Source organism: Rousettus aegyptiacus, unplaced genomic scaffold, assembly GCF_014176215.1.
Source record: "Rousettus aegyptiacus isolate mRouAeg1 unplaced genomic scaffold, mRouAeg1.p scaffold_m13_p_3, whole genome shotgun sequence".
Lineage (NCBI taxonomy): Eukaryota > Metazoa > Chordata > Mammalia > Chiroptera > Pteropodidae > Rousettus > Rousettus aegyptiacus.
In genome coordinates, this window is record NW_023416306.1 from 48,815,575 (window position 1) to 48,842,617 (window position 27,043).

At 35.8% G+C, this 27,043-nt stretch overlaps 1 protein-coding gene across 3 annotated transcripts in view; it reads right to left on the reverse strand.

Moving 5' to 3' along the window:
* The window catches only part of GLIS3 (GLIS family zinc finger 3), a 417,797-nt gene that overhangs the window by 79,466 nt on the left and 311,288 nt on the right, over positions 1-27,043 (reverse strand). For all 3 annotated transcript variants that reach the window (XM_016138333.2, XM_016138343.2, XM_016138342.2), the window contains 2 exons: positions 18,890-19,051; positions 14,711-14,821 (listed from right to left, as the gene is read on the reverse strand). In XM_016138333.2, coding sequence (XP_015993819.2) covers positions 14,711-14,821; positions 18,890-19,051 — 273 coding nt within the window. The remainder of the gene's footprint in view (positions 1-14,710; positions 14,822-18,889; positions 19,052-27,043) is intronic.

A 27,043-nucleotide genomic window follows, 5' to 3' on the forward strand; every position in this document is an offset into this window, starting at 1 on the left:
AAAGAATATCTCTATTCTACCAATAACCCTCCCCCCGCCCCCAGTCTCCTACCTCCCCACTGGGTAACCAAGCAAATTCCTTGGGTTCTCATGTCATTACCACAGACTGAAATGATGTAACAATAACAGCAAACGGGTGTCCCCCTGCGCCAACTCTCTAATCAGTTTCAAAGTATGTTTTGTTGGTTCTCATTGACTCCACTCAAAGGAACTGGTCACTTGTGGTCTCAAAAGTTTTACAACAAATTGTGTGATTAAATTCCTTAAACACGTCTGTCCATTACTAATCCTCTTTTGCCAACATCCCTTTCAGAGAAAAATTGCAGCGCTCCATGGTGCCTGATTTATATTTCATTTTGAGAACAGGAAGTAAAGGGATTAAAGTTAAGGATTAAAACATTTACTCTTTACTGCATTTTTTCTCCTCTCAAATGGCTTCCTGGTTGCCATGGCTACTGTTCACTGGTCCTTAGCCCTGAATGTAAGTCTTTTTGCATTAATAAAATATTTTAATTTAGATGAGACTTCATGGAAAACAAAAGGGAAAGTAGCTTTAAGTTCAACAACTGCTCCTGAAAGAAGCTGGAATTTTTTTTTAAATCATTTTTATTCATCTGTTTATTGGTATCTTCAAGAATAAAACAAACTAAAAGGTAGTTCAGGGACAATCTAAAGATATACAATACAATATCAGAATTATGCAGCAGGAGTATAAGACGATTGCTCTGAGATAGTGTGTTGGTCATTAGCTTACAAACCAGTGTTTGCAGGAAGATTAAGGGTCCTTGGGAATTTCTCAAATGTTGCAACACCACAGAACATTTTAAAGGCAAAAATGCACGTAAATGCAATGTTGCAATTCCACATTGCAAATACCAGCCAGGAAATGAAAATCTGAGGCTTTTACCACCACAAAGTTAACTTAACCATGTCAATGTAAATATCACTACTTTGTATCCAAGTCATTGGTGTTTCATGGAGGAAGCATCTGCAGAGAAGTATGGGAAAAGAGACAACAAAAACAAACAGCATGTACTGTCAATGCTAAAGATGTCTGCATGTACAGTGCACACAGCTGATGCCGAGTTGGGCTTGGAAAAGGAAGCATGACATTGACAAGTGAGCAAACATAACTGTGTTTGAGTGATTCCTTTAATTCACTCCCCTGGCATTCACTTTAGAATATATTGCTTATATTCCCTTAAAAAGCCAAGGAAAACTCAGGAAATGGAATAGTAAAAGTATTCACTTGACCTTCTTTGTGTCACCTTGTAGGAACTGGGACTCAAGAAGCTGGCACAAGAAAATGATGATACTCTAGCTACGGTTATTGCTGTGAGTAATTCTTTGTTTCAACCCAGGAAGCTCATGTCTTCTGCCAGTACACATGAAATTACATCAACCCATCTTATTAGTTTGTACCTAAGGTGAGATCTTAGCCTCTTTACAGTTCTTGCCACCTTCAGAACCATCCCTAGGATATGCAGGGTACTGAGCAAAATTTTTTTTTTTTGCAAGTTTCTGTCTCTATAATTAATTTGGGCCAAATCAGTAGAGGACTAATCTCAAGTGATTCAGTTAAAGAAATGCCATACTGGCCAGGAGGAGTGATCTGCCCACAAGGCTGCACTCTTGGAATGAGAGTCTGCATACAGGGCCCCAGGATGAGTCCCAGAGCTTGCTAGGGCACCTAGTTGACCCATATATGTGGTAGATGGTGAGAGAGTGCCCTGAAGGAGAGAAATGGGGGCTGGCACCCTTGTGTGTACTAGTCTGGGTTCAGGATTCCTCTCTTGGATGGTACCACTGGATCAGTCACCCAAGGGAGTGGGGATTAGAGGGTTTTGAGGAAAAATACCCCAAAGTGTGGAGGCCCCAAGGCTCAGAGCCTGAATAAGGGGTCCCACCACTGTCCTCTAACAGAAGGCCACTATAGAACTTCTGGGAATGATTCTTATGCCAAAAACTTGTTGACAAGTTACAAAATTTCCCATACTGGAAAATCAGACATCCCATAGTATGAATGATAGAATCAAAGGAACACTGGATATAGAGTCAGAAAAACTCAGCTGGAGAATAGTCCCACTACTGACTGAGTGTGCTTTATAAAGTAATTTAGCTTTTCTGAACCTTAAGTCTCTCATATTTAAAATGGGATTATAAAAATAGGTGTAATACTAACCCTGCCCAATGTCTGTTAAGATTAAAAAGGTAAACAGACATGAAAATGCCCAGTAAACTGTACTCTACACAGGTGTTTAGTGTTAGTATTATCTGTCTTCTCATTTCCTTTAAACTCTTATTTCATAAGGGAAGAGAATAAAATGAGTAATTGCACCCATTATATTATTATTAAATGTTTTAAATGCCAATTCGCTCTTTGCTATCACTGATGGTTGAAGAAAGACAGGTGGTACTGAGTGTGTGAGTGTTTTGCTCTATTGAAGTCTCTGATCAATTTCAAGTTTAATATTTGGGGTAGGGGTGAGGAAGCTCATAATTAGGGTAGAGATGGGAAATGGAAAAACATTATGAAGCATTAGGTTTCTCTGCTTATTTGCCATGATTTAGGGCTCCATAATGTGTCTGGGTTTTTATGAACTTAAAATCAGGGAACTTGCTCTGGATATATTTTTCCACATAAAAGAATAAAATTATTTTTAAAAAGAGGAACAAGAGAATCGATTATCCTTGATTGATTGTCATTTTGAGTACATGAAAATGAATCTGATTTCTGTATTTGCTTATATACAAATGAGGAAATGTCAAAGATATCTTTTACACTGTCATCTCAAGATACAATTTCTATACAAAGTCCACAATGGGTAAATATTATCCAAATTGCTATAGCTGGTGCTTGTATGCTACACTAGCCCAAAGCATAATTGCAAATCAGAGCTTCTTGTCTGTTGTGTTCTGCTACCTTTTTAGCTACGTTTTCCCTTTTGGATCTCCTTTTTTCATAGTCCAGTGATGTCCTTGCAAATACTGAGTGAGGAAAATGCATGTCAGTGATGATTACTATACACTACAGAGTAACAAGAACCAAAACAGAGGGGCCCCATAATATGTTTATACATAATAGAAAAATTTGTGCAAAGATATGCACCAGTTTTAAGCCATTGTGATAAAGTATATCATATCTCTGATAATACTTGGCTTCTATAGTTACCACAGGTGACAGTGCCAAATGGGAAATGTTAGAAAAATAATTGCTGGAGGGTGGGAGAAAAGAGTAAAGCCTAGGAGAGGAGAAAAATAGCAAGGTTCTAAGGCTACACAAACTCTGCTACTGAAAAACACTTATGATTATAAAAGTATGTTTTGAGAAAGTATAAAGAGGTAAGGCCCAGAAAATGAAGAAAGAGAAATCCATATCTCATATTTCAACAAAACAAAAAAATATAAAGCCTGGAAATGAAACCGATCACCAGAAGGCTTAAACTTTATGCCTCACAAGATTCTAGAAAGAATCACAAGCTGGCGAGCAGTTCAGAATGAAGGAAGTCAACAGGAGTTAGGACGGGGTTATTGAGAACAACCAGAAAATTCTCATTCCTTTTAGATACCACTAGGTAAAGGCTGCACATATAATAAGCCTAATATTCATCCAAATATTTAGCAATGTCTGTCATGATGGCATTTTGGACAATACTGAGAAACCTGAAATTCATGATAGTCCCGCTGGATGTAGTCATAATTGGATGAGCTACTGTATCTAAAGAATATTGATAAATAGAAACATGCCACCTAATTATTTCATTTCCTTTCACCCTAAACCCCTAATTCATTCCCTATATTATCACCCTAATTATCTTTCCCAATCATAGATCTGACCAGTCTGTGTTTAAACATCTGAGCATGGCATATAAGGTCCTTTAGCATCAGTTCCCTTGTCAACCTTTTCAACCTCAATGCTTGCCTCAATAGCCAATAAATGACATTGCAGGTTTCATATGACCCTCGGTGAAACCGTACTCTGTGGCATGAAGGAAATGAAGAGAATAAAAAGGAATGCAATCCATATGCTAAAAATTCCTGAAGTTGAGTAATAAGAAAAAATTCTAGAAGTGAGGATATTAATGCAGAATTTCTACATACTTCAGCAAGGTCATCAATGGAAAAGAAGAAGCATCCTTTGAAGACAGAAGTATAGCCCACATGTCAATTTTCCAGGAAGGTAGGTTTTTGGCCTAATAATATGAAGAATGTTTACACATATTAGACTTGCTAACTACCAAAAAAAAAAAAAAAAGAGATTGTCTTAAAAGTCATAAAGCTTAAGATTTCACAAAGAGGCTTATGAATATCTTTTGGGACTTTCTAAATGTGATTCCCCATACTGGTCTGCAGGGAGGATAAGGTTACATTTAAGGACTTTTATAATTCTGATGGACTCCAGCTGTGGACACAGCTGGCCCCATGTAGTGGCAGTACAGCAAGCATCCATCCTAAAAAGCTACTCCGAAGAAACATCTTTCTATTGCAGTTAAAAGAACAGCCCGATTGAGGCAGCAACTATCACATTTAATAGTTAACTCAAGACTTAGTCCATATTCAACAAACAAGGGAAACAGTGAGTTAAGATGTCAGATGATAGTTCGCTAGAGTTTATAAAGAGGGCTCTGGATTTTTGAGTGGGAGAATATTTTGCCAAAATGTTTTGTGGAATGCCAAGATTGCAAACAGCATGGCAAGACTTAAAGAACGGCTGTGCATGAAACAGTATTAACTAATTCTGGCTCACATTCTGTTAGGCCTTTTGGCTTGTAGGACGACAGCATACCACCTTTTGGCATCATACTTGGCTCCTTTTCTACTTCTGAACTTTCTCATTCCTCTAAAACAAATTTAAGAGAGTAGAAGTAGTAATAAAAACTTCATCCTGACTCTAATGGCCAAAAGAAGAAAAATAAGATCATGTATACAAAATGGCTCTGAAATGTTAAAGCATGTAGACAAAATAAGACCCCATTTTTGTCACTATTACCATGATCCCTATTAAAGTAACTGAATCACAGAGATTGGTTTCCATTTGATAAACAACTCAACTGGAGCCTTGTAGAAGCTCAAAGATCTATTTGTCAAGTTCCTCTACCTGCTCAAGCAAGAATTCAACTAAACCAGCTCGGGCAGGAAAAATCTCTTCTTCCTTTAGAAAATTCTAGCTATTATCTGACTTTCACCTCTCTTAAACCAGTTTCTTCAGCAGAAATGGAGGACACCAAGCCATCTTCCTCTGCACTGTAACACCTTCTAATAACTCCCACTCCTGTGGCCATAAGCTACCTCTCCAAGGACTGATCTCTGTCTGGTGCAGGACTACACTGAGCACTGTGCAAGTGACTTCTCACTAGCTGCTACAATGAAACTGTGGGACTGCTGTTACTATCCAGACTTCACAAATGAGAGCCTAAAGTTCAGAGATGTTAAGTCACTCACCCAAGGTTATACCATTAAAACCAGTGATGTAGGGATTTGAATCCAGGTCCATGACAGAAGTCCGTATGCAGAAGAAATGACCAGACAACTCACACAATAGCAAACAATTATAATGAGGAAATAAAGAGAGGTCTTGTCAATTTTGGGGGGGTGGAAAGGCAAAATCAGGAAAACAAGCAAGGTCTGAAATGGGCATAAGAGTAAAACTCTTCAGCATTACATCTATACCCATTCATCTCCCATTCACAAAAGAATATTTATGGGAGAACTGACAAATGGCAGAAATTTCCAATCCAAAGACATAGATTCTCCACATGAAAATAGGCCTTAGGATGGTCAGCTTGTCTGGTTGAGATTTTAAAATACATAAACATGACTACAATGTGTTTCTTATATGAAGAAAAAAACAAAGTGGATATATAAACAACTCAATTATGCTATAATCTTAGTTTCCATTTTGTCAAACAGCTAAAATAATTTTTAGATAAAAATAAATTAACGGAGAAATCTGGAGTAGAGAAATTCAACTTACTAACATTTTAACAACCCCTTGTCTTCTTTCTTAGAAACAACAGATGACAGAATATAATTCTAGTAGTAATAGCTAATCTTTACTAGGCACGTATAATGCGTCAGGCATCATGCTAAGTGCTTTACTGTCATTATTTTATTTAATATGATATACACTGTATTAAATATATGATATAAACTTAACAAAAATGACTGATTTAAAAGTTAACATTGTGATAAACTTGTATGATTCTGTAAATTCTCTGATATATAATGCAAAATACACTTTAAAAAGTATTCACTTATTTACTTGGAGTATAAACTTCTTTTAATCTCTTAGAAGAGTCTCTTTAAGTTAAATGACATGAAAAAATTTTCTTTGAACTGTCAATAGTATGACGAAAGGGAGTGGGACCAGGTATATCCAATAATTAATTTCCTTCTGCTTTCTCAGTGAATAATCAATTTGCATCAATATAAATTATACTTTGAGTTTCACCACACCCCATTTTCATTTGGCTAGTGTCACCTTCAAATAAAGTAACCTCAGTTAAATTTTAACATAATGGATTTTAGTTTATGGGTGTGATAGTCAGTTTTATGTGTCCACTTGGCTGGTCTCTAGTCCCCAGTTATGCAATAAAACATTAATCTAGGTATTACTGTAAAGGTATTTTTTCAGATGTGATTAGCATCTACAATCGGTTACAGATGTTAAAAGTAGACTTGAGATTTCTCTGAGGAAGAAATTCCACTTGTGGACAGCTTACTCAATTCTGAATGCTAGAAACTCTGGTGCCATCTTGAATCTTCCCTTCCCCTTATTCCGGCCAGTTAATCCATCACTTCTCCCTATCCACTCATGTTCAACCCAAATGCCATTAACCTTGTCCAGATATCCATTAAATCTTGTAAAAGTGTATACTGTCCTAATTGGTACAACTGCCTCTAGTCTATCTCCACTCCACATTTCAATTCACCTCTATACAACCAGCCTACCCCTTGTCAAAATCCAGCTTTAACGTTTCTGGATGCCTCAAGGGAAAAGAGTGTATCTTACCATTTGTGTACACCCAAGACCTTAGTAAAATAATAGACTCAGAGTAAATGTTGGGTAAGTAGGAGTAAATTCCCCAGGCCATGGGAAGCATAGATTCTTCTTAGTTGGGAACAACCTTTCTGAGTATTATAACTAAGGTGAAACAGTTACTAGGAATCATGCAATGATTTTGGCTCACATGGTCTTTATGTTTGTTTTTAAACAGCTTTTCTGAAGTATAATTGATATACAAAAACTCCATATATTTAGCATGTACAATTTGATGAGTTTGGATAAGTGCAAATATCTATGATATCGCCATCACCACAATCAAGGTTACTGACATATTTACAACCTCCCAGAATTTCCTTTGTGTCTCTTCGTGGATTGTTCTGTTACCAGTGTCTTAATTTTATGGAGTCAGTGAAATCTGTGGAGTCTCTCCCTACAAAAACACATTTTGCACATAATTTCTGGGATTTCATGTGATTCCTAAAACCCATCCATCCGTCCATGGAACGCACCCCCCCCAAATGATCTATGGACCCCAAATTAACAATCCCTGAATAGAACCAAATATCACTGGTTCAGATTTGATTTTGATTCCCTCTGGTTTGGATTTTAGTGTTCTTTCCCTCATTCGTGTGTGTGTGTGTGTGTGTGTGTGTGTGTGTTTGCACAACCATTGAAAATCCACATGACTCAGAAAAAGTGGCTATAGTAATTAACTAAAAGATGACCCCACCTACAAGAATATTCAGTTCTCTGGGAGGAAACTATTTCCAAGGACACTGTTGTTCTGTTCTCTGTCACAATATGCTGTCCTGGGTTGCAGGTATGTGATATAACAATGCTTTCTACTGAAATAGCTACCCTTTTACCTCTAAGGCCTCGTGTTTGCCTTTCAAGCTAGCTGTGAAGATGAGGAAATGGAAAAATCAGGGGAATGTAACTTAAGCTAAGTCACGAAGCAATACATGGCACTGTTTAAAAGAAGCCCATACCTCCTGATGGCCAATTCAAACACTACTCTAAGACACAGCCACCTGCCCAGTATCCACCATGAAAAGTTTTTACATTAGGCTATCCAAGCCGGTGTGTGAAGTCACCCTGAAAATAAATCTTCACAACTCAGAAAGCCAAGATACAAACAAATGGGAAAATATTGCCCGCAGATATCAAAGACAAAATTCAACTGAAGCTGAAAGAGAGACAACAGAGAACTAGCAGAGGGAGCAGTAAATGCACAAGAGACAGAGTATTTTAGAAGTGGAGATGAAGAGCAGACACCTGATAAGGGCAATGATGAACTATGTCATGATATTTTAGGACATTATATTTATGCAGCAGAGAGTCTGAGTTAAATGCTTTTATTTCCAAATCACCTTCATCAAGAATCCACAAAATCTAATAAAAGAATGGGAATGAGAAGCTTAGAAGGCTTCTGTCAGTCAATCAATCAGAAAAGCAATTATCTAGGACCTATTTCCATAAGGTAGCCGTGCTAGGCACTGTACAGCCTGAATTGCTCATTAAAGCACCTGTCATAGGATCCTTATTGCTTACACAGTTGGCCAGAGCTGTGCTAAACACTCCTATTTTTTGTCCCAATTAAGAATTTCCAGGGGAAATACAAGTAAAACTACTTTACCATGCAAAACAAAGTATTATAATGTATTCGAGAACAATATAAATACCCACAGATCTCCCCCTTGCTTTCAAATAATAGAACCTAAGACTTCACTCTTTAAGAATCTTTATCATTTGCAAAGGAGCTCCCAGATACTATGTTCCAGAAGCATTCTCTGTGCAAATTTATCACAGCATTTCTTCTACTTTATTGAAAACGAGTGTCTCCATGTGTCTCTTTTTGGAATGAAATCTTCAGAAGGGAAAGTTCAGGTCTTATGTGTTTCTAAATCCTCAGAGCTGGTACAGGACCTCACCCGTGAACCACAAATGCTGACAAGCTAAGCTGTTTTCTTAGTTGGGAGAGGTAAGCTATGCACTTCACCGTCTAGCATCCAATCCCTCTGATTGAGGAGAGGCTGAAGAAAAGTGAGATTATAACAAGCTAAGATGATCCTGACATCTATTGCTGTGCTCTTGGTAGTACCAGGTTCTTTAAAAAGCTCAAACAGGAAGGTACAATTTTGACTTAAGCAGTGATTTAAAAATTTTGCAGCTGATACATTTTTCTCATTTCTAAAGTGAACATTTGAATGTGTTCCTGACCATCTCACCTCAATAGGTCCCACTCTGTACTCTCCATATCAGCTCTGTTTCCTTGCTTGCATTTATGGTACTTATTTTCTATTTATCTTTTTGTTGCTCCTGAATTTCACTAAGATAACATGGCTCTGTGAGGACAAAGAACATGTCTGTTTTATACACATTTGCATCTATGGGTCTAATCCAGTGCCTGACACATAATATAGGTGTGTAATATATACCTGTTCAATAAAATAAGTGAAATTACTTGAGACTGTTTGATGAGATGCTCTAGAGGAAAAAGAATATTGCTTTGTAGGTCAGTAATTCTGAGCAATGTTTAATGTTATTGTCCCTCTGGAATATTGGTATATCCAAGGCTGTAAGAATTCTCGCAAGATAGAATCCATTAAATATTATTTAATTCAGCATTTCCAAAATTTATATGACAACAAAACCTTTTAAAAAGTAATATCTAATAACATCCTGTGGAATGTGTTCCAAAGAACACACTTTGGGAAACACTGCTTTAAGAGCTAAAAGAAAGGCACTGGGCTAACAGGCCCAGAGATGCTAGTATTTCTTTTTCTATATTGGTAGGGCTGAAGACAGCTTCTCTGATCACTCCAGGAAGGAACACAAGATTTTTCTCACTAACTCACTATTCTCTGGAAAATGGCCCATACCCCTCCACTTTCCTTTTTAATAATGCCAATCACCATGTAGCATCAAAATGCTCTCAAAAGCATAGCTGGTTTTGTATTGAATCTGCTTAAAATAGAAGCTTCCAGACAATTGGTTTAAACTCCAAATCGGTACTATAGGCCTCAAGTTAACTTGACTTACTTTTTTCATTGAAATTTAATTATTAGTTAGCATAATATTTTGAACCAAAAATATTTATTTTACAAAAGTATACCCGGAGACTTTCATGAAATCAGTTGCTCTTACCTGAGGCATGAGGACATTCAGGCAGGTGCCATTATTTGAAAGTGTGATGTAAATAATTACCAATTGTTAACAAGTACAGAAGTTAGTAGGTGACTCACTTAACAAAAACAAATATGTGAGTGTTGTTTTAATGCCATTACTGTAATGGTACCACTCTTACTCAAATTTCAATATGATTTCTTAAATGTGAGAAGAAAGAAGAGGAGCTAGTTCATCTTGAAATGATATGTCCATGATATGTGCCTATTATTGAAATTCCATTAAGAGTAGGAGTGAGTTTTTCTTTTTTTTTTCTTTCTTTCTTTCTTTTTTTTTTTTTTTTTTTTTTTTAGTTTATTCCTGAGCAGAGAAGGAAGAAAGGAAGGAGACTGCCAAAATCTAGGAAGGGGCTTCAATTATGTACCACACTTGTGCACGCTGTCTACCATGTAGATGAAAACAGAAAACTGCTAGAAAAGTGAGCCTTACTTGCTCTTCTAATACATGCTTCCATTTAGGTGAAAATATGTATTTTCATATTACTTTTTAAGATTCCAACAACTGCACAAAGCAAGATTGACCCATGTGATACTTAATGAAATTGTTTATAGTTCTCTGTATATATGGCTCTGAACAGATTCCAAAGAATTGCCAGTTCTACACGAAGTGAGTTTCATTAAATAAGCTGCTCTATTTTAGCCATAAAGCTACACAGAGCTGTTCTCTAAGCAGGAAAAAAAATATATATATGTTACATTCACACACTTTTCAAAAGCCGTGCTTGGTTTATAACAGCTTGTGCTGAGGTCACAAAAGTGAAAGTCATCAACCGTGGTGGGTCAAAGGTGAATGTTTAACAAACATTTGACAAATCACACCCAAAGTTGGGAATCTTTGAGGAAGTGTGAAAAGGATGAAAGATTCGCGTCATCTCAAACTTTTGGCCCAGTGTTCTTTTCATTCACTTTTAAAAAATCCATTTTGATAATACGCCAGAGTGAAGGAAATCCCCCTGCTTATGATACTTCTAAGGTGAAAATGAAAAATTCTGATAAAGCTCACAGCCGTGAGAATAATTTCAAGGGTCTTATTGCCTTAATTTTCTCTTACTTCACCACTCATTATCAGGCAGAACTGAAGGACAGATTCTGCCTTTTGCTCTACAAGCTTGAGTCTATTCTCACTGGAGACCACAGTTGGTGACTTGAGTATTTCGCTACTCATTTATCTGTGTAGCCCTCTATTTAATGGACTCAAGATCTGCAAAGCGCATTTGATGGAAGAAGTCTGTACATCAGCTGATGGGATGTGTGGGTGTGCACACATTAGATAAAGAAAAAAGTTACTCTCTGCATGCAGTGAGCCAAATTATCCCAATTTCTTAGTAGAAGTTTTTCCCTCCTTCTTTTTCTTCTTTCTTTTTACAGCTTAAATAATATTTAGCTGAGATTTCAGGTTCTTGGTTTTCAGTAGGATGCAACAGGTGTGGGAAGGGCTACGTGCCTATTGCTGGGGCATACTGCTTATGAGAGCCCTGCTCCTCCTAGTAAACATTTGTCTTACAACTGAAGGTGCCTTGTCACTGCCCCTGATTTTAGAGTAGGGCCCCATAAAGCCGGCAATGTTAAGACCAAAATAATGTCATTTAGTGTCTGGGGGTGGAGGGTTAAAAAAAGGATTAGAGGCAGGCAGGCAGGGTATATTAAATGAGTCCATGACTAACAGGGTGTGACAGAAAGGGGTTTTATTCTTTTCAACAAAACAATTCCCTAGGGCTGGGACCATTACTCCACTGTGCCTTTATCACCTTGGAATTTTTATGGTTATTTTTGATGAATTCACATTTTTGTAAAGGCTTTTTTGAAATGATGCCAGTTTTCGATTTTTAATTAAAGTCGTAAATAATCTTAATTCTGCCTTAAAAGGTTTATTGTTTCTTACTTTTTTTTTTATTATTGCTGCCAGGAAATATTTGAAATACCAAGCCCTGATGTAAGTCAGCAATTAGAATTTCTCTAAGGTCTAGTAACAACATTGTACCACGTAAATATTATACACTGGTATACCAGCACAAGGTCTGAAAATGTAGATTGACTGATTTCAGGTTTATTAGCACTGCTTCTCCTGGGAGCGACATTTCTTCTTTTTACCGGATGGCACAACTTTATCATTTTAATTTCCACAAATTAATCCATCGCAGATCCATAAAGGATTTTTAAAATCTTTAAATTAAAAAGGTTAAATTTCAAAAAGTAAACACAGTAAACTTGTCACTAAGGACCAGACAAGGGAAGTCAGCCAAATCCAATTCAACCATTTGCAGAAAACAGAGTTAGCGACAAAAGCTAAATCACTGGAGCAATAACACCTCACTTGATGTAAGATAAAATTAAGAGAATATTGTAATATTTGACATTAGATTATAATACTGCTCCTTGAAAGTATATCCTTGTTATCTAGATTGTCTATTGAACGTTGCCTGAAAATTGTCTATAAATTTATATTTTGTAGTTTCAAAGTCTGATTTTCTTTTTTATATTAGTGCTTCAAGAATCTTTTTAAAATCAAATTACTCTTTATATAGAGCCTGAAACATACCATGTTTCAACAGAAACCATTAACAATTCCTTAAAATGTACGTTATGTTTCCATACTTACTTTCAGTATCATTTTGTTGCTTATATTTGTCTAGATATAGGACTTATATGCTGTCATATCTATGACAATTGTTACCATCTATTAAGGTGCTCTCCAATCTTATGATAGATTTGCCATTACAGTATAACCTCACACATTTGAGAAAAGTTGGAGGTGGAAAATGGTCATATTTAGGGAAAAATACTATCAGCAAGAGCTTTTCTAAACAAACACAACTTGTCATCTCAAGTTTATGAGATACACGCAGATAACAACGAAAATGTTAGGCAACAGTCCCGCTAAACACAGTTAACAGCATGTAACAACGGTGTGTTATTTTAAGAACATTAATCATCTCTTCACAACTTTATTTATATTATTAATTCACTTAGCAGTTCCTTTGCTCTTTTAAAATACAACTCTATATCCAATCTATGTTAAACAGACGTCTATTATTGTTAATAATATTATCTATTGATAGTGATAATTTGTTATCAATTTACTGTGATCCTAACTAAAGAGACAACTATTTAAAGATAAAAATAAATGATTTTAACAATTGACTTTCAAGAGCGTGTTTGTTTACAATTAAGAATATCTATAATATCCTTTTAACTGAACATTTTTCTAACTCATGGAAGAGGTCAAATTACTTCCATATTCAAACCCTCAATTGGCATTGTGCTAACACTTCTCAAGTAACAAAAAGACTACAGAGCATTTCCAAACATAAACATGTTAAAACCCTATAAACCATGAAAGAATGCAGGATTGTAGTTAGCAAGAAGTCATAGTGACCTGAAAACCATGACCATGGGGTTCGATCACTTGAAAAAAGTTGAGTCTTAAACTTCCCTTAAATTGTTATGAAGAACCCTTAAATCTCAGGTATCGATCTAAACACAAATGAAATATTCAAAAAGCCAAGGTCAGGTCAACATATTTTCTGCCACGGTCAGAAGATACATGTTGGTCCAAAAATTTACAAACTCAGTTATTAGGAAATATCTTGAAAGGCAGTAAGCTCCTTGCCCCTTCAGGTGTTGAAGCACAGCATGACCAGCCACTCGCTGGAGATCTTATGAGGTTTGAAGAACAACACAGGGGGGTTGACTGGTTGATCTTTAACTTTTGCTCCACATCTGAGATACTATGATTTCTATGAACTTTGAAAGATGCATTAATCCCTCATTGATGTCAAAGTAATTTTAGGGTCAATTCCTTTCTCAGATTTTCATGCACAGTACCTATTAAGAGACATGTTTTTTTCTAAGCTTAAAAGGAGAAATTCTTCTATACTTAGACGCTCACTCATTCTAGAGATTTATGTACCTTCGTCATCAGAGCCAAAATGATTTTAGCCAATAGACATATTATGAAAAGGCACTTACCTCTAGAAAAGGTATCTATCGTGCTATTTTTTCCCCCCAATTTACTTTCCTTGTCATTTGGATTTAATTTCCATAAAGCCTTTTGTTACTTTCCAGTTTAGTTGACTTACACTAATTTTCTCTGATCCCTAAAATATAAGCCCATCCCAGAAATTCATATCTGGCTATGCAAACTATAGCCTTGCTATTCCAGGCATACCTCAGAGGTATTGCGGGTTTGGTTCCAGACCAAAGCAATAAAGTGAATATTGCAATAAAGTGAGTTATAGGAACTTTTTGGTTTCCCAATGCATATAAAAGTTATGTTTACACTATACTATACTATACTATACTGTAGTCTATTAAGTGTTCAATAGTATTATATCGAAAAATTGTACATATCTTAATTTAAAAATACTTTATTGCTAAAAAATGCTAATCATCACCTAAGTCTAAAGCATGTTATACCTTGAGAAGTATAAGAATTTCCAATGCCCTGCATAAGCTCCCAGTATTGCAGAAAAATTTAAAGGTGTTTTTTCTGTCTGGATAAATACTCTTTTAAAATTACCTTTTTCCTTGCTTGTTGATCTTTGGAAGAATGTGCCTTCACATGCTTTCTTAGGGAACTTGGGTCTGTGTAGCGTTTGGTGCATCCTGGAATTTGACAAGCATAAGGTTTCTAAATAGGAAAGAAAGAAAAAAAACTGTGATTAAATCATAAAGGTGACAGGGGCAGATTTACTCAATGACTACTGACTGTAGAGCATGAACTATTACCAAATGACTGATGTGAAATGCTGGGTAATACACAGGCATTTTAATTAGAAAGCCCAGTAAGCTTGCATCAAAGCAAAAAGGAGAGTAAAGTTTCAAGAAACAAAGAGATGTCCTGTCTTTGATGATTTTTAAGAGATTGCTATAGGAGACCTCTTGTGGTATTTTTTAACAGAAATAATTGTTAAGAAGTATCTCCAGCCATACTTACAGTTATGTTCCCCTGAAAATAATCTTTGGTACTGTCAGAAACTAGGAAACACATATTCTTTAAGAGTTCAGGTATAAATAAGCTGTAGAAAAGTCCAGAAAAAACTGGGAATGTTTCAGAAGAAACCTGATTCAGAAAGAGAAAGGGAGAGAATTAAAAGGGAAAATTAGTGGAAAGTAGTGAGCAGGAGACAATAGGTTTCAAACAACAGACATATGAAAAATCAGCCAGAAAGACATTAATGCCATCAGTTGTAAAGGAGTCCTTGTGCTAAGCCTGGGTTTGTGAATGAGCCCTGGATGTGATGAGAACACCAGTTTTGGATATAATAATTCCCCACATGCTCCTGAGATGTGATATGTGAAGCCTAAGGCTGAGTCTAGAATCTTTTTTATTTTTGTATTTCTGTTTATTGGTATATACTAATTAGGATTGAATGAATGTACTATACATCAATTTAAATTTTAGCACTTATTCCTAGTTTAATAACAAAAATCATAGCAAGGGTTTGAGAGAATGTCTTTTAAGTTGTGAAATAAATCAAAGCCTTCTGTTTATTCTAAGAAAAAAATCTCAGATCAATTGTGTTTACAAGATGTATTAATAGTCACTCACCTACCTAGTATTTCATCAGGTACAATATTCTAGCTCTGCCTACACAAAGTGAAATGTAAGGAAGAGAACTGAAACCCTATCTCTAAAATGGGATTCTTGCTATAGAAACCAGCTATCCGATTGACAAAAAAAAAAAAAAAAAAAAAAAAAAAAAAGGGAAAAAAATCAGCTTTTGTTCCTATTTTCATGTGCATTCTTATTTTATTGCCTAACTTACATGTGGATTATATTATTACCCTTTTGGAAGCTGTGTTTATGATTCACTTTTTTCTGCCATTTTTGACTTCAAGGACAAGGTAAAATTATGAATGCATAATTTAGTTTAACACTCCCAATTTGTATTCCAAGTTTGATTATCTGATGTGTGTGTTCACTGAGTGACCGACTGATTGACCGAATCACCCAACAGCTCTTACATTTCCATGATGTGCTGGGCGCTGAGTGCATATCAGGGATATAACAATCTATAATAGAGGAACCAGGCTCTCACTATATCTCAGTTTTGCAAAACAGTGAGCCAATTATGCGCTGAAGTCACTTGCCAAGGGTTTTCCATTGGGTAAGTAAAGGTTTTCTTTAACCTGGAAATCTTTTCTGGGTTCACACGACTTTCTTGCCCTAGTCTTCCTTATCCTGCCTTGGCTTTAGGGGAGCGATGCCAATATCTTTATTGGAATCATGTTATAACCACATAAGCTCATGTTTGAACATTACACAAGATGTTGCAAGTAAAAAAATCTTTGAGAATGTTAACATGTTATACAAACATGTTATATAAACCAATGCCATTATTATTATTATTATGGTCACTATTATTTGGGTTAGAAAGATAAGAAATGGGTAATGTCTTTTTGTATTTGATTTTGAGATGTTCTTAAAGAAAACTTGAATGTTCATTATTCCTTTCAGCTGGTTTTCACTCTCTCCCCTGCCATCAGCCACCTGTGGTCAGTATGCCAAAAGAGCAATGTAAGAAGTTGGTCTCGAAGTGGTACTGGTGTACTGGTCATTTTACCTCAGATGACCAAAGCTATAAATGGCATGCTATACTTCATCAAACTACATTTATCATTATTTTCTATTTTTACTGTAAAATTATTTCCACTATTTAGACATTAAGATGCTAATAAAAATGAATTAATAAAACTGTGCAGGGTTAGAATTATGAACTCAGTAATCTTTATGGGGGAAAAAAATTCTTTTAAGTAAAGAATCCATTTAGTTGAAGAAAGATACTTTATCCAAAATTCTAATGGCATTAGCATAAGGAGTACTTAATGAAAGAGAAGAAGCACCTAAATGTAAATAATAAATTATTTAAGCAATTACAGTTTTCTTTTTAAAACAAATGTTTAATTTCTATATGATTTTAAAAGAGCTGACCAATTTATGAAATGCAGTAACAATTTAAAGAGGAGGTAGTTTGTATCTTAAAGGAAAAACGATGTTTTTAAAAGATTTCATAAAGAATTATTTTTTTAAAAATAAAAACAGGGTTTAAAAAGCTACTGCATTAAATTGAATCATAAAATTATTATCTTAAGTAACTTTCTTCAAAAGTTTTAAAAGAGTATATTTTTTTTAAAATTCTAAAATGATTTTAGAAAATGCTCTTAGTTTGATTAGCTAAAATTAGCTCAAGCAAAGAAGGGTACTGTAGAACCATAATACTTAGTTTCGCAATAGTTCTTTCAAACTACAGATAACTAGTTAGAGCAGAAGCAATTTTTCAAGACAATCTTGTCTCATGAATGTTCATTCTTCCATGATAAAGTTTAATGACAAATTGAAAAATTTATTGGATTCTACCAAGACCATTTTAGACATACAAAACAGGGCATTTTAACATAATTTATTCCTCTTTCCTATTTCTATCTTTAAAAAATACTGCTACTCGCCAAATTTATTCATTTAATATTCTATTCTGTTGGTCCTAAAATCATTGAATTCAGTTAGTCTAGCACAGAAAAAGTCCATCTTATGCCCATACTACTCTAATTATCTTTCAGATATTTTCTGGTAAACCATCACATTTATGTATATTGGGAGATAATTCTGTCTAGAAAGGTTACATGACATATAGCTAAAATGACTTCTATCAATATGACTAATAGAGACTAATAGGAAATTTAATAAATATGTCAACTATAACATCAGAAGAATCTTAAATATGTATGAGAGGGTGTGTAGAAATAACAGTATCTTTTCAAAATTCAAATTCTGGTGTAGTTTAATAATAGACATCAGAATGTTAATGCTGAAAATGTACTGTCATGAATACATTATTTCCAAGAATGTGGGGTAAGAGATCTGTGATGTTATAATACATTTATCCCAATGGCTTTGCTAAGTGAAATTACATATAGTCTACCCAGCTTTGTGTAAGGAAAATGGCATCAAACCCTGAGAAATGCAAAAGAGGACAGTCAACATAATTGAGAAAATGAAAGAGTCATAGAAAAGGCATTAACAAATGAACAAAATGTTATAGCATTAAGAGAGTTAAAAGGCAATAATGAAAATCAATTGTTCTTATAGGATTTGTGTCAATAGACGTGTGGCTGTGAACACAGAGCAAGTGTGATGAAACTGAACCCTTGGGAAAGAGTTGCTGATTCTTTTTAGATCACTTAAAGGCGGAAATACCAGCTGGCTTCTAAAGTGAAAGGCCAGATTCACTCACTCTTAAAAACCATGCCAGTCTCAACATTTTTATGTCAAGAAGAAAAGAACCAGAGCAAGAGAAAAAAGTGCTCCCTATTTCTAGCAATAGTATATATAATGTATCTTAGTATATTTTGATATTTGAATACTTATTATAATGCCCGCTCTGTAGTGGTCATTCTCTGTACTAAAATCTACTGTACAACAGCCCCTGGACTACCTTTTCTTTATATGCAAAGATAACCAAAGAATCTTTTTTGTCCCAGGCGGTTGTAATATTTAGGATACTTATGACTACAGAAAAAGGAAGAAAGAGACAAACAGGGCCCCTCTGGCCCTCTACCACGTTCCACTCCTGCCCTTGGCATTGCCCTTAAAACCTGCAGACCATAAAGCAAACACCTTCACTATCCCACTATCGAAGGGGCACTTCCCTACACCGGAGATTCAGGCCAGAAGTTGGAAAACTCCTGCCATTCTTACAGTGTCCAGATGTGTCCTCTGGTGCTTGGCGCGGTCACTGGAGTTACTGAATGCCTTCTGGCAGCCTGGATGCTGGCACAAATATGGTTTCTCGCCTGTGTGACTCCGCAAGTGAATCTTGAGATTTTCGAGTCTTGAAAAGGCTTTCTTGCAACCTTCGAACTGCAAAAAGAAAACAATTTGGGGTTGTTGAGTAGGACCTTGAATACTTGAGTCTGAGGAACAGAAAAAAAAAGTCTTTAGTTTGTACTTAGCCTAAAACAAAAAAATAAAATGAAATCCAAACAGTAACAAATATTACTTCTAAAAATATCCCTATGTTTATGTGAACTGCATTTTTCCTCTAAATACACATGCCACTTTCCATACCAGATTTGGGTCCCAAACTGATTTCTGTGATTACTTATGTCAGAGAAAATTCACTGTGAGCCATCTGGCTCAGTTAATAAAAATACAGTAATGCGTGTCTTAAAGATTTATTAAAAAATTAACACACTTTTCCATTTCCAAATTGGTCTAAATTGAAAGAACCAGGAAGGAAGAAACTTTTTACGACTAATAAACTAACAAGAAAAATGAGAATGATGTATGAGAAGAAAGGTGAATTGAAGATCAAGATGAAAAGTTGAATTGAAGATCAAGAGTTCAAGATGAAAAGGGCATGTATCCACTGAAATATTATGATCATAAAGTTGTTCTTCGACTATATTTTAAGCAGTTTTTCAACTCCCAATAGATTGACCTTGTTAATACATAGGGTGATGCCAAGCCTAATAGACAAAATTTTCAAGCATGCTTTCAAAAGGTACTGAAAGACAATTTATTTAATGTTAAGTCATTTTCCAAATAAAGCGATAATTTGATTTAATCTTACTTTTTAAAGAAATTTTGTTACTAGTTCAAGAACAGAAGAATTAAAAAATAAGGACTAAAAATTTCAAGAAATGTTTTGTTGGTTTATCAATAATATTTATTGATGGTAATATTTACTTAATATCTTCTGTGGGCAAACTATCGACTACTATTAAGCTGTTCAGTGATTCCAATCCTTGAAATACAGTAAATGCATTAGACAAAGCCTATATATGAAGCATAAAGGTGAGATGGGCATTTATCTTTTAACTCATTGGTGCTAAGCCCTAGAATATTTGTCACTTTGACAGTTTTAACCCCATCTGAGTTCTCACTGCAAGAGAAACTTACAAGTATGAAAAAGCTAAGCAGAACAAAGCATAATATGTTTAACGCATTTAAGAAACCTTACTTCTTAGAGAGGAATGTCTTGTGTGTGGGGTTGTGGACAAGACAAAATATAAATAAATAAAGTAAATTCAAAATGGTTTCCATTCAAAATTATCAGGTATAACTTAATCTCACTATAAGCAATTTCATAAAACTCCTTGGTTTTCTTGGTTATTATAATGGATGATGGAGTACATACAATACAGAGCTGGCTAGGTTTTGGTTATTTGAATTTTCATTTTTAAGAAAAGGATGAACTAAGGAGAAAGAATAGTCAAATACATTATAATTCCATTAAGTTGTCCAAATTTTGCATCCTCAGTATTTTAAGAAATTTATGAACGTTGTACTTATTTTTGATTGAGAGTTATACATGTTTCACAGACATATGTTGGTTTATTTCAATTTTTGATATTTTGCTTAAAATAATTTTGGTGTTTTCCTGATTTCTATTTCACATGAAAATAAATTTAGCCTGAACAGAGATGATGGCTGACAAAGCCAACTACTTTTTCAACAGAGTGAAAATATAATGTTATGTTATTAGAGGGAAAGAGAAGTGGCTTATTTCCACAGGTTTTCAAATGGGTCACAAATTTGAGAATAAAAGGGCTCAAAGTTAACCCCTAATTCATAGCTAAGAGGCCTCTGCTAACCATACCTCTGTTTTTAAGATTCTCTCTGAATGACGACTCTGAGCAAACTCCTGTAACTCAGTTTATTTTACTTGGAATCACTTGGTGTACCACACTTAGGTCTAAAATGAATTTGTGGTTTTGGACACATCAGGCCTGTATCCTAGTTCTGAGCAAGGGTCTTTTGTAGGGTGGACACACTGAGGCCAGCTCCAGGGGTACAAACCCTAACCAGGGAAGGCCCCAGCATCCACTCTCTTCTGCAGTCCCCAGATCTTGGTAAGAGAGAAGTCTGCTGCATTGTTTTGGCACCAACACAGAAGTGGAGAACTCCTGAAAATAGATTTATGAGGTTCCTTTGAGTACTGGACTAATAAGACCCCTGGATCTACCATAGAGTGAACAGAGGGATCCCAGACATGTCTTAGAACTAATTGAAAATGTTGTCTGGATCAGACACAAACTGGATGTAGACTAGCATTCCCAAGGTCTCTCTAGTTAAATGTCCAAATAAATGTGCAATAAAATGTTCGATTAAAAGTGAACTAATTGCTATTATTGCTGTTAACAGAAGCAATGATCAAAGATCAAGCAAGGGGCTTGCTACATTCCAAGCAAGTCAGTGAAAAGTGACTACATCAAAGAATATCCTGACCATTTTTAAATAGCAAAGATGCAGGAAAATATGAGTGCTCAGACTGAAATAGACAACGAAAAGATTATCTGTAAAATCATGAAAATCCCTTGATCTCAGATGTCTCCTCTGTAACAATAAAGGCCAGAAGACAAAACTAAGTTGCAGTACTTGTACTAGCATTATAGCATTTGGCGGGGAGGGGGAGATTAAGAGTGAACGGGTGTACAAATAAAAGCTAGAGAAAGGCTGAGTTGTATGAATAAAAGCAAGAGAGAGAAAGGCAATTTCATGTACTCAGGGGCTCATAATCTACATCACACATTCATTCTTGTTTAAGAAATTTACCTGAAAAAAACTATGCACTCAAAACTAGTAAAATCAGGCACTGAAGAATTGACAAATGGTTCAGGGTGGAGGGCTAACACCTAACCTACCAAGTGGATGCAGGACACCATATCTGACTGAACTTGCTATACTAACAATTCTGCAAGAGAAAGGAGGTGCTATCTGCTTCTCTAATGGTGTCTGGATGAAACTTGAAAGCAAAGGATTCTGTAATGAATCGTTATCATTCGTTATGGGAATAATCCTGTTACTCAATACAAAAATTTCCTCTCCTTTAGGCAATGTTATCCTTAGATTTATATGGTTAATTAAATGCAAATGCATTAAAAATAAATTACCATTTAGGTAGAACTACAAAAGATTGTTATAAAATACACCAAAACTGGATGCTTTGGATATTTGGGCAAATGGATGCCTTTTTCCTTATTATTTTTTCATGTTTTCCAAATCTTTAATCAGTGAGTCTTTCTTTTAAATGAACATCTAAACCTAGGGAAACAAGAACCACAGGAAGAATATTTCCTTCATTTGCCCAAATGCTTTCTCACTGAGTTTCCTAAAGTGCAAGGTCCATCCTGAGATCTAAGGTCCAAGTTGTCACCTGACTACACATACCACTGCCACCAACCAACCCCTACACAAAAACTGACCAATATCCTAGTCTCAGGTACTCTTCTACCGGGACTGGCAATGGAACCAAGAACCTAGGGCCCAACAACACACAACTGGAGGATCAGGCCTAAGGTTGCCTATACAAACCTATATAGAAAGATGACAGATACAACACTCGGAATCAAACAGGATAGCAGAAATAGGAGAAATAGAACACAGAAGAGAGACAAATGCAGGGTGATAATGTGGGAGGGAGTGATGGTGGAAAAGGGGTCTAGTAAACATTAGTAATTTAATCTAAATAGTATTCCCCTCCACCCCACTCCCCACCCCCCAACAAATACTGCGTAAGCCCTATGAGAATGATGCTAGATTTAGATGTTAAGCATTGGGAGGAACAAGATGAATAAAACTCAGACTTTACTCATAGGAAGATGGAAGCAAGGTCAATGTGTATGTCTGGGTGGATCATATACTGATGAACCTTGAGCAGTGATTCTCGAGAATGTAGTGCAGAGACCTGCAACATCAGCATGTCCTGGGAATGTGTGGGAATACACTCTGGTCCCACCCCGGACTTACAGAATAAAACCCTGGGGTTGGTGGCCTAACACCTCAGTATTAACAAGCCCTTCTGGAGATTCTGATCCTACAGTATGCCAGTGAGTTCAGAAATGCCATTCATATTATAATCATTGTTGGTTTTCTTAAGAAAACATCCTGACAGAAGTAAAGCTTCTCTCATAATTTACCCATTTCTAACTGGGACGAGAGTCATATGGACCAGTAGCAGCCCTGGACTGGAAAGGAATATCTCCATTCCAAGACAAGGCAGGGTGATCTCCACTCGCATAGCAAATGGGACACAATTTCAGAATGCCAATCTTGTACTAGAGATTCTTTCAACTCCAGACTATACTGCTGCCAGGCAGATGTCTGGTTCTGAAATAGGCAGTATGCCTACAAGTCCCCTCACTGGCCTCTTGACCAACAAAATATCCCACATTTCTTGTGCCCATTACATTCTCCTATTGAGAAAAAGCACCGGAGAAGAGCTATTATTTTCCAGATTTACGTAAGAACAAAACATGAAACTGTAAGTGACAGGATTTTAAATCTCATGGGATTTGAAAACACTGCATTGCATAAAGCCTCACTCTGAGAAATCTCTTTAACTCTGGGGCTGTTTTCAAGTAACAAACTTTAATTAAAAAGTATAATAAGTTGCCTCAAACCCAGAGAACCTTAGTTTGCACCATTTTGCTAATTTAGGAGATTATTTCATATTTAAAGGATCGCCACTGGACTGTAATCACCATCTATATATATTGGCTTGATTATGGATTGTTGACATTAAGTGGCATTAAAATGACCTTTGAAATATTACTTTCCCTTTCTATTAGAGGCTTTTGTGTAAGGATCTGAAAATGAAAGACTCATTAGACACTATTAAAATAGGATTTATTCCACATGTGTAACCAATAATCAAGTAGAATATTACTCCTTCCCCTAATCAGCTGCATAGAGCGCTAAGAAGCACAAGTTCATATTCAAAGCAGTAATAACAGCAAACCTTTCCAGATCAGGTTTCTACGTCATCACTCAAGTCAACAAAATCCAAACAGAGAGGGATCTAAGACACTGGACATGCTTTTAAAAAATATACATTTGATTTCAATTAAGGCTCAGCGTTTACCATTCTTGGACCTATATACTTTTACAATTTCATCAGTCAAGATCGATTAATCCCATTAGTTAAGGTCAATACAATGATACACTGTACAGCACCAGGAATTGAGTGACGAGCTATATGCTAGTTTACATCTTCTATTTAGAGCCCAAAGACAAGAGAGAGAAAAGGCACTAGTGGAAAGGTCAGAAAAAGATTTCTAATGCGATGGACATAGTCAAGGTGACTTCCACAATAAGCCCAAGAGTTCAGGTCCACTGGAATCATGGACATACTTACAAAAAGTATAAATGAAAGACTGCTTCTCCTGTGACAGAGAGAGAGAGAGAGAGAGAGAGAGAGAGAGAGCGCGCGCGCGCATGAGCGCAAGAGAGTGAGCCAAAGGAACACTTGAGGGCCAAGGGCCACCTCACACACTTGAGAAGAGGTTAGGAATCTGACTATTCAGCTGAGATTTGGAAGTTTCCTTCTAGGACAGTGCTTCTCAGCTGTAAAGGCTCACAAGTCACCTTGGTATCTTGTTAAAAGGTAGATTCTGATTCAGTAGGTATGGCTTGGGGCCTGAGACTTCGCATTTCTAACAATCTCCAATACTTCTAAATGTTAAATGTTCAAAGATTACACTTTGAGAAATAAGACTTTAGGGATCATTAAATTATCCTCAGGTTGAAAATATACTGTTTTATGAGATTTTAAAAAGGAAGTGATAAAAGAACTAGAGCAAAAATAAAAGAATAAAGAAAGGGATTGCGTTTGATAAAATAAATTGTGGCAGTTTTGCCTTTAAAAGTGTGGAAGAGTAAAATTTAATTTTAAAATTTAAGTTGGGAAGATAACAGAAAGTGTTGTCTGGGGTGAGGAGCAGGGGGAAGCAGAAGAAAAGTCAGGAAAAAAGAGGACAAAGAATTAAAACTAAAAGACTACAGAAGCACACTGGAGTTATCTGATTTTATTTCTCCTTCGGTCTCATTCGCATTTGGGCATATGGTTTGCCTCATGCCACCCTGTGGTTTCTGTTTCTAGAACATTCTTATTAGTACTGGATGCTCCTGTAAATTTTAATATTTACCCCATCAGTTTGTAGAAAGTGTTACATAAAGGGAGAGAAAGTAAATAATTCAAATGCTTTGAAGCTTTTAAAAAGTATCTAGTTCATGGATTCATTATACCGAATAATAAGGAATACTTTCTTCTTCCTGTCTCATTGAAAACAATTCTGCATTGAGGATGGAGATGTAACAGAGTGTTCTCTCTTTGTGATTTTACTCATGTTTACAGTCTAATCACCTTCTTGTTCATAACAAAACATACCCACAGAGGAGTTTCAATGTTTCCTTTTGGTTGCTAAAAAGTAATATCTGATTTTATAATTTTTCAAAGGTTCTACACAGAGAAATAGTGGCCTCATTGGAAAATTACTTAAAAATTATTTAAAGTTGTGGCAGGATTACCCCTGGTTAACTTGAGAGTTCTCTTAACTTCAGGGAAATCAGGGAACCCCAGACTGATATTCTAAAGGTTCCGAGTATCTAAATAGAATCCCATTCGCATTTCCTAAAACAGCCTTCAGAGTTTTCCTGCCCTTGGGTTTGGGTAGCTGGAGGAAGAAGAGACTATAACACTTTGTTTTCGATGAGTCAACCACTTCAGTGCATGCCACTCAATTGGCATTCTGTAGTGGCCTACAGTACTCATTTATCCAGATTTTCTGGAACTATTAAAAATTTTGTAGAATTAATATAAAACCTTTTCTGTAATGTTTTCTTACACCGTAATAAAGAGATCCCGGTTACTATGTTTCTCCTTATTATTTTGGTGTACAAAATGAATCTATTAACTAGCTCATAAACACAACTTCCTGGCTTGTTGTGCTTCTTGTTTTTGATTTAAAAATCTGTATAAAACAAAGGTTACATAAATGGGCAGTATATATGTGTTTCTTATTGGTTTAAGGCAATTTGTTACTTTTTAACATTTTAGGTCATGGGTAGCAGTTGTTCCTTAAAAGGGTACTCTAAATGAGGTGACAAAATAAACGAGGGTGAACTTAAAAAACAAAAATTGAAAAAATTGTTTTCAAGAAGCCACATGACAATGTAGAGAGAAATATGTGATTTCTGTGCCAACATTCAAACCATATTAAATTTTTATGGAAATTATGAAGTGTCTGTTTTATAACAATTGAAAGGGGCTGGGGACAAATGGAACTTCATCATGGGCATTATATTCACAACTGGGAAAAGAATAATTCACAGTGCAACACTGATATTTATGAGATATCATATGGCTCTCCCCAGTTATTCAACAAATATAAAGTATCACATATTGTTCATGTTGTATCAGTACAATGCCAGAAAACTACAATTTCAAGCAAATAATTAGTTCTGTGAGTGGGTACATATAAAAAAAAATGCTGGTTGTCTGGGATTGTTTAAACATAATAAGTTTGTTGCCTGATTTTTTTGTTGTTGCTGTTTATTGGCATTGATTTCATGTGACTGCAAATATATCTACTAGAGCATGCACATGTCAGAGGTTCGCAATCAGACTCTATAAATGCACTTTGATTATGTGTCAGTAGAGCAAATATATTTAAGGCTAGTAATTGGCCCTGCATAAATATATCTAAAAGCAATCAAATTATTTAATTTTCTATGTTCTTGTTTCTGACCACCACATAGCCAGATATAGTTCCATATACATATATCTATACACCTGCAATACTGCTAGAAGTATATATAAGCATATCTATAAAAGCAACTTTCAGATGTTTTGCTACTCTGTATTAAATAAAACAATTTCTCAAACTCTTTAAGTATCAGTCTATATACCAGGTATTGAGTTTCTTGCACATTCAGCACTTTATTAGGCTCTTTAATGACACAAAAGAAACATTAGGCTCAACTCTACATTTCCTGCATTAATAGAACATTCCAGGAGACATATACCCAGAAATTGAGAGTCTGACCTAGCCTGCGCTAACACCCTCAAAT